General features: G+C 37.5%; 2 protein-coding genes across 2 annotated transcripts; one reads left to right on the top strand and one right to left on the bottom strand.

The window, feature by feature from the left end:
• The first annotated feature begins 76 nt into the window (after window positions 1–76).
• Window positions 77–1,758, top strand: LOC142987728 (uncharacterized). Its single transcript, XM_076136706.1, has 4 exons — window positions 77–473; window positions 834–1,030; window positions 1,154–1,286; window positions 1,366–1,758. Exons 1-4 carry the CDS (start codon window positions 402–404, stop codon window positions 1,435–1,437), a joined length of 474 nt encoding a protein of 157 aa, XP_075992821.1. The 5' UTR covers window positions 77–401; the 3' UTR covers window positions 1,438–1,758.
• Window positions 1,487–7,881, bottom strand: Kap-alpha3 (karyopherin alpha3). Its single transcript, XM_076136703.1, has 6 exons — window positions 7,597–7,881; window positions 6,796–7,497; window positions 5,546–5,788; window positions 3,152–3,424; window positions 2,291–2,467; window positions 1,487–2,071 (listed from the first exon to the last, which is right to left on the bottom strand). Exons 1-6 carry the CDS (start codon window positions 7,657–7,659, stop codon window positions 1,979–1,981), a joined length of 1,551 nt encoding a protein of 516 aa, XP_075992818.1. The 5' UTR covers window positions 7,660–7,881; the 3' UTR covers window positions 1,487–1,978.
• Between the last annotated feature and the right edge of the window lie 119 nt (window positions 7,882–8,000).

The following is an 8,000-nucleotide window of genomic DNA, read 5'->3' on the forward strand; positions in this document are numbered from 1 at the left end:
AAAAAAAAACAAGTTTGGTAGCGCACCAAACGTCATGATAATAAATATAATAATTTGATCTACTGCGACTTCGAAACCTAACCTTCGTACATTAGCTGTACATTATTATTTCCAATTTTCGTAAACCTCTTTTCAGAACTTACTTAAGCTTTCGTTTAAACTGTGGTTTACGATAACCCTTAACAAATAACTGAGGTACATTTAACATCGACACGCTATGCAATAAATCCAAAGAACTTTTGTTCCAAAGCGTAAAAAGCTTGATTGATAATGCCTAGCGCTCCAAAGATCTTAGTTACCATACTGTTATCTTGGCAACCAACAACTATATTGATCACACAGGCATTTAGAAATCAAAACAAGATCACGAGTTCAACGTCTGCTTTAAATTATCAATAATAATGTTATCGCGACGAGATAAACTACTGATCCAGCCGTGGGAGGACCGCAGATTCAAAGACCATCGATCAAAAGTAAGTGCGAAGTGCAATCATGATAATATTCATACAATCAGATTGTTTATTTGTTGTTTGTTGCTTGCTTGAAGAGAGATTGATATGGAATAAATACCACCAACAGCATATGTTTTTCTTTGGATAGATAATTACTATGTTGATTACGGTTCGAAGATTTCTCGTGCTAAATAGTTGCTCCTATTCTAGATTTTTTTTATCAATCTATACTGTCCCGTGGGCAAAGGTTAATAATTAAAAAAGGGAAATATATAAATAAAGGGAAATAATCGCAAAAGTTCTAAAGTTATGTACGAGCCTGACAAAATATTACTTTTTTCATGAATTCTATTAAATATTTACGGTCTTTTACATTGTAAGGTAAAATCGGCTCTCCCGGCTATCGATGATCGAGCCCCTCCGGCCCGGCCCCACGTGGCTCTCAAACTGAAGAAGAATCAACGCGAACTGGATCGTAAGCACAAGATACAGAGCGACAACTTCAGCCTACTGCAGCGACTGAACGCTATCATGAAAGTCAACCGGCTGGATAATCATTGGGATAAACCATTGCCTAAGTATGTGGGAAGTTTTGTTTCCTTTCTACGTTTAGGCTAGGCCCGTAAAATATTACCAGAGAACCATAGAAACCTTACTGTTATGTTTCAAAAATGTGAATCCATATAACTTTGGTATTACAGTTTCCAACAAAAAGTGGGTTTGTTCTATGATGTGGAGTCGCTGAACAGCAAGATAACAGCACGCTCAATTGGACCTGACGAGTCCGAGGAATCCTACCACAACGTAAAGTGTTACGCCTGCGAGATTAAAAAAGTATGTTCTTCTTTTTGTACTGAAGAGTTGTGCGTTAAAGCTATGAACAATTGCGACATTAAAACTCTTCTTATTTCAGAAACAATACAACTACGCGGTGTACAAATCAAGACTGCATCAAGACTCTCTACCTTCTATTTACTCAAATTGATTGTAATGTTTGTGTTTACCGCACGTGTGTTCAAATAAAAACAATTCAGTAATATTGGACAGAATTTATTGGTATATAGATACAATACAAATGGGTCGAAGTCAACATAATTCATGTTCGGAGCTGCCGTACGCCCCGATCTCAAGTCGGCAATTACATCTTACGTTGGGAGTTAAAATCGAAACATAAATACTATGTTATATCAAAAGCATCAATTCAATCGGTAAGCAGATTACACTAACGCATACCTCGCGTACGCGGCACTTAACATTAAAGCTATGCACTTCGTGTCCATCGTCCGTCACTCCGTACAATACGAAATCGAAAACAAAGATGAAAAATGTCAAACATCACAATAGAGCGTTATCACAACGAAACCGCAGCACCGTTCACTTAACGCGAATTATACAACGAACGCGGTGCTGGGGCCTTTTTGTCGACGGCCCTACGACTAGTCGCTCGTTCGTGGCGGGCGGTGGCTATCGTCGCGGGGGCGGGCCCGGGGGCGGCGCCGGGCCCAGGCCTGGCCTGGCCCGGGGCCCTAGAAGCGGAACCCTTCGTGCGGCGCCTGCGGGGCCGGCTCGAACTGGAAGCCGGTCTCCGCCGCCGCCGGGACCAGGGTCGCATCTTCCTCCTGGAATTACACAAAATACTCATTAAATATGTATGGAGTACAAGAATCCCAAATTTAGTTAAAATTTCTATGCTTCTATCCACTATATTTGATCAACAATAAAAAACAACACTTACGTTATCTACATAACATGCACGAAAAAGTCATAAATCAACAATAGCTAACTCTCAACATTTACTTGAACCTCTTAACATTTCTCAAAGAAACATTATATCTTACCTCTGTCGCGAAGTACTGTTCAATGATATCATAGGCCATCTTGTAGATGTCTTCCTTCTCGTGGTTCTGCAGCGCTTCGATCTTGTCGATGCCGCCGCACTCCTCGATCATGTTCGCCACCTGGTCGGCGTTCTCGCCCGCCATCTTGAGCATGTTGCTTAGACCGTCTAGGACCACCTGCAAAAACATACAATTGTATAAGTTACAGCGGAAGATCAAGAAAATAGCGCCGTACGTCGGTCTCCATAACTACAAAATAAGTTATCTCCAAGCCAAAGCATATCAGAAATCTATTACGTGAATTGTTTGTACGCCGCAAGTCTTTATTTTGGAAAATTAGGACATTTTTGGTCTTTGTGTATAATGTGTGTTAGTATTCAATGTATCAGTGTGTTAAGTTTTTGGCTATAAATCTATCACAACGCATCGCGCATTGGTAATTGCAAAGACAACTTTCTCACTCAGACATGCAGAACTCGGACGACTGTTGCATATAATTACTGGACTGTAGAAAAACAGTATTTATGCATCAAGTATGTATATTCGTACTCGGAACAAGTGCTTGTAATCGTCAGGTACTTGCTTGTACTTTACATTAGGGTGTTACTTGTATATTATGTCAATAAATTTAAAAAGAATAGTTACATTCAGTTGTCACATCTTCTGCAAAGATTTTTACAAATAGAATAACACGACGATAAGAAAAATTTAAACTATTATCAAAAGAATAGATTAGCATACAATAAGATATGTATAAAGTTTAATATGTTAAAAACAATCATTAAATTAACCAGTGTAGAATGTATGGAGAACCTACTTTACATATATGAAGTACGTCTTGAGAATGTCAGTAATACTCACATTAATAACTTGAGTATCCTTGCAACTGAGCAGTTTGCAGAGCGGCGGTATGACTCCGCAGTGGATGAGCGTGGCCACCTGTTCCTTGGTGCCGCTGATGCTGAGGTTGGTGACCGCCCACGCGGCCTCCTTCTGTGTCTGGAACTCTCCCTTGCTGAGGTTCTCCACGATCTTGGGCAGCAGCCCCGCGTCGATCACCGCCTGCACTTGCTGCTTGTTGCCAGCTGTGATGTTTGATAGGAACCACACTGCCTCTTTGCAGATCTTTTCTTTCTGTTGAGGAGAAAACAAGATTGTTAATATTGAGTAATGATACTTGTGTACTTAGTAGGTTTAAAGAATTTATGAAATAAGATTTGACGCGTTTTGAGATATAGATAAGAACTTTATACTAGAAAAAAATTGTTTACATGTCACATTCAGATTAAAATAAGTCTTAATTTTGCGATATGCCTGTGTCGGCTATGTGATAAAAAATAAGAAAATAGCGTACGTGTGCGTATCCTATAGCAACTTTCTATAGGTAAGAATGCCGATTATTGCAAATCTTTTCTTCCTCAGATCTTTATTTTGGCTACTAAAGTTGTAATAATTTGTAAAAATGGGCTGGGCATCAGATAAAAAAAAGATAACAAGTAATCACTACATACGACATAGGAAGTAATTTGATAAAACGTAACAAATAAATATATTTGTAAAGATATCTCAGATTATAATCATCCGTCTGGCACAGTATGAGACAGGGAAACAAACAACTATTATATAAATATGTCTACAACGTATTTTTTACTTACATGTGTCTTTTGCGCTGATAGCGCTAACGACTATGCGTGCAGTAATAATTCATAATTACTTAGTTAACTGTTACAGAGTGTTTAACTTTCTCTTGTCACTAACCAATTTATCTTAATCTAACAAATAAATTATTAAACCATAAGAATGTTACGCTAAGAAAGTAAGCAAACAATTTAGTTTCTCAATAAGTGAGGTAATAAGTGATTAAGTATGCATAAAGATAGGTATCGACATCCGTTTTAACAATATTTAGTCAGTTTCCGCTATAAAATAAGCCATAGTTATATAAATAGATACAAAAGATTCTATACTACAAGATTTAACAAACTTTTTCTTTGAATTGACTGCGGTCGTCGTAATTTCTTCTTCGAACTGTTTCTTTTGTTTCCTTTACGAATCAAGGTGAAGAATTAACTTCGCCTTGTTTATAGACGAACACGCTTCATATATTCTCAAAAACATTTACTAATTTATCTCGTAAAATAATTGCATTTCTTTCGACTTACACAAAAGTGCGTCAAACGCCCGTCCGTGACCCCGGCCGCGGTACATTTTCGTAACCACACACGCTAAAAATAAAATCAACCTAGCACTTGATAAATCCGCGAATGACAAATCATTGACTAGAGTTAACTGAAGGTTACGTCTTGTTTAGTCTTTATCAGTCATTGACTCTCATTGACCAATGAGAGGAAGTCATTGAACGGACGATAACTTGCCTAATTTTCTATTTCAATTCGTTTTGTAGACGGCGCGGGCGCGTGTATGCGGCTTATTAAATTATCTGTGTCAGTCTGTGGATTTGTATTGTTGCTTTGTGAACTCGTATTTAGCATTTTACTACTAAGTTGTTGCTTTTTATTAAAATGGTTTTCGGATGTCTAGATAGTTAATGTTACCATGGGTTGATTTGTTCTTGATTGTTATGGTTTCTGAAACTACCTTTGATACTTTAAGAATAGCGAAAAATTATTATGTTAGATGATAACATTTTAAAAGTATTCCACAAAATGTAAACAAATTATTGTTTGTATAATTATTGTAGGCAGAAAATTCCTAAACTAATCTGTTAGATAAATGATTTAAAGTAACGGTTTTCAAGTCGAAATATAGCATGTAAATCACGCTTAACACGGCTGAAAACTAACGCGCACGCAACTGAAAACCTAGTGATGAATATTTATAGTATATTCATTCATTACAGCTTTGAATATGTCCATTACATAAGTTACTCCTGCATAACTACAATAATAAGTACTTAGTACATTATTTGTGTCAATATACTACTAATCTATTGAACAGTGCTGTATAGATTTCGAAAAAGACTGTTTGATTACAGAGAGAGAGAGAAGAAAGTTACAAGTTTTTACTATAAAACAAACATATTTTTAATGTCAATAGGTAGTGGAGACAATAACAGTACAGTAATTAATCTTACAGATTGCTGTCCCACTGCTGGGCAAGAGTCTCGTCCCTCAATAATTCTGTTTACATAAACACCAGTTTACGTATCACCAAATTATATACATCTGAGCAAAGTACCAAAATCTACCTCTTTAGAGTAAATATATCAATAAAATAATGTGAACATCAACATACCTGATGGGACAGTAACGCCGGGAAGTGCGAGAGAGCGTCACAATTGAGCACAACCTGCGTCTGTTCGTCCGTGCCTGTCACAATGTTACCCACGGCCCTTAGCGCAGCTGTCTGCAGCTTCACCTCCTTGTGTGACAGCAATGGGATGAGTTTGGGCACGATACCAGACTCAATTACCATTTGAATTTGCTCATTGCCACCGTCTGTTAAATAACTAATTGCCCACACTGTGTCTACTAGGATCTGGAACAAGATATAAGATATGTTAACCACAGGAGTATCAGATTTTGTTTTCATTTCTTGAGGTTATATAAAGATACACTATACTGAAGTTAGAGATGTTTTGAAAGTTTTATTCAAAAGGTAAATTTTACTGTAATTTCATACAAAAAAATAATATTTTCACTCAAGGAATAACAATATGAAAGCATGTGAGGATTGGCCAGAGATCTAAGAGTAGTTTTGTTTTCAATTAATAACAATTTAAGAATATAATTTATTGTGAAGATCATGATGACTAAAAAAAATATGATTCCATACACATAAAAGCAAAGAATCTTTCTCCTTCCAAAGCTATGTATGAAGGAGACATGTGTTATTTTTTTTTATAAAGAAATAGTTGTGCATGTTTGAAGATAACAATTTTTTTAACAAATTGTACTGAATATGTACCTCAATGAAAATGTACTGTATCTTTAGATGTTAAATTGATTAGGCAAAGACATCAAAATGCATCAGTCAATATTCTTACTGCTTTAGATATAACTTTATCAAAATTGCATATTTTGAACAAAAATAAAGATAAAAATCTTTGAACTCACAACAAGTAGAGCATTGTTTAGTCTATCACAAACAAAACAAAGTATCTGTAGGCTAATTAATCATAACCTAATAGCCATATGGTAATTTCTAGAAGCCTTACTCATCTATTGATTAGAAACCTATTACTATTATCATTCTAAAGAGTAATGAGCAGTACAAGTGTTAGAAAATTAATTAATCACCAATATTAATTTACTTGTAAAGATTAATACTATTAGCACTAAAGATAGTAGAAATTTGGCAACAAATCGGTCAACTCTGAGTCATTACTTATTATGATTCAGAGTACAACATCATAATATTATTGTATTTAGAAATAACATTTCAAAACTGACACTTGCCTTAGAGATGGGATTATAAATGACACTTTATGCAGGAGAAGCCACAGGTGTCTCATGTATATTATAATAGTTTGTGTTAGTACTTACATTGGAGTCTGTATGTGTGATGAGTACGTCGAGGGCTGGAAGAATTTCTTGGATAGTCTTGACTGGTGGAGGAGGGTCCTTGCTCCTGCACAAGTTCACAATGACCCAAGTGACATTGCGCAAGAATGTGATAGGGATATCAGGCTTCACAATGAAGCTCAACAGAGGCTTCACTACTCCCAACTCAATGACAAAGTCACGGAGCACTGGACCATCTCCTATGATGTTGCCGAGCGCCCACACTGCCTGCTCACACACATTCTCGTGTGGAGACATAAGCAGCTGCAGGAAGACGGGGACGGCGCCAGCGTGAACCACTTTGTTTGTCTGTGCCGAGGTTCCTGACGCGATATTCGTTAAGGCCCATGCGGTTTCGAACTGAAGGGTTGGGTTGTCAGCCCTCGAGAGGCACTGCACTAGGATGGGAAGGATGCCGGTCGCTATCAACTCGTCGATGGGCGGGTTCTTGTCGGACGAGAGCAACTTCCTGCACTGCTGCACGGCCGCCAGCTGTACTTCAGGATTCTCAGGGTTCGCTGCGTTCATCACCAGCTCCTTGAGGTCCACCGACGCCAGGGTCCTCTCGATTTCATCCTCGTCTGTCGAGTACGTAATAGGCACATTGCGTCGTTTCTGTAGTGTTTCTTCTCTTTTATTTTTTCTCAATTCTACTGTTACTTCGTTCCTCCGCCTGCGCATTTCCTAAAAAAAAACCACACGCGACACGTCATTGCACCGTTACAAATGCATATCAGCTCAACTACGCTGTTTGGTGAAGATCTACTACGTTTCTATACTTACGTCGACATCTTTGCCAGTGTTCTTGAAAACATGCATGCGGTTCTTCATTGGATCAGTCGCCATTTTATTTTTGTGCTCGCAGTCTCTTTACAAACGTGGTAATTACACAATGAAACAAAGGATCAACATAAAATAATGACGACGAAAACTAATCAAACATGATTTAACGGCACTATGAGCGTCGCTGATTCATTAACCTCTTTTTAACACAGAATATTCTACAACACGAAACTAATCGTCCGTTTCCTCCTCGAATTTCTTTCTTTTTTTCGGTTGAAGTGACTATAGACAAGATATAATAAAATGTTGCTAGCATTACAAATTAATTTTACATATCGTATCTCATGTAGATGCGTCATCGAGACTCGACTAAAATCTGACATGATTGTATCAATGTTGCAACA

This window comes from Anticarsia gemmatalis, chromosome 3, assembly GCF_050436995.1.
Source record: "Anticarsia gemmatalis isolate Benzon Research Colony breed Stoneville strain chromosome 3, ilAntGemm2 primary, whole genome shotgun sequence".
Classification (NCBI taxonomy): domain Eukaryota; kingdom Metazoa; phylum Arthropoda; class Insecta; order Lepidoptera; family Erebidae; genus Anticarsia; species Anticarsia gemmatalis.

Excerpts from the sequence above, each read along its gene's own strand:
- LOC142987728 (XM_076136706.1), top strand. The coding sequence starts at position 402 with ATGTTATCGCGACGAGATAAACTACTGATCCAGCCGTGGGAGGACCGC. Across the intron at positions 1,031-1,153 it reads TGGGATAAACCATTGCCTAA|TTTCCAACAAAAAGTGGGTT; the intron begins GTATGTGGGAAG and ends TTGGTATTACAG. Across the intron at positions 1,287-1,365 it reads ACGCCTGCGAGATTAAAAAA|AAACAATACAACTACGCGGT; the intron begins GTATGTTCTTCT and ends TTCTTATTTCAG.
- Kap-alpha3 (XM_076136703.1), bottom strand. The coding sequence starts at position 7,659 with ATGGCGACTGATCCAATGAAGAACCGCATGCATGTTTTCAAGAACACT. Across the intron at positions 3,425-5,545 it reads CGGCGTTACTGTCCCATCAG|AAAGAAAAGATCTGCAAAGA; the intron begins GTATGTTGATGT and ends TCTCCTCAACAG. Across the intron at positions 2,468-3,151 it reads AGGATACTCAAGTTATTAAT|GTGGTCCTAGACGGTCTAAG; the intron begins GTGAGTATTACT and ends ATGTTTTTGCAG.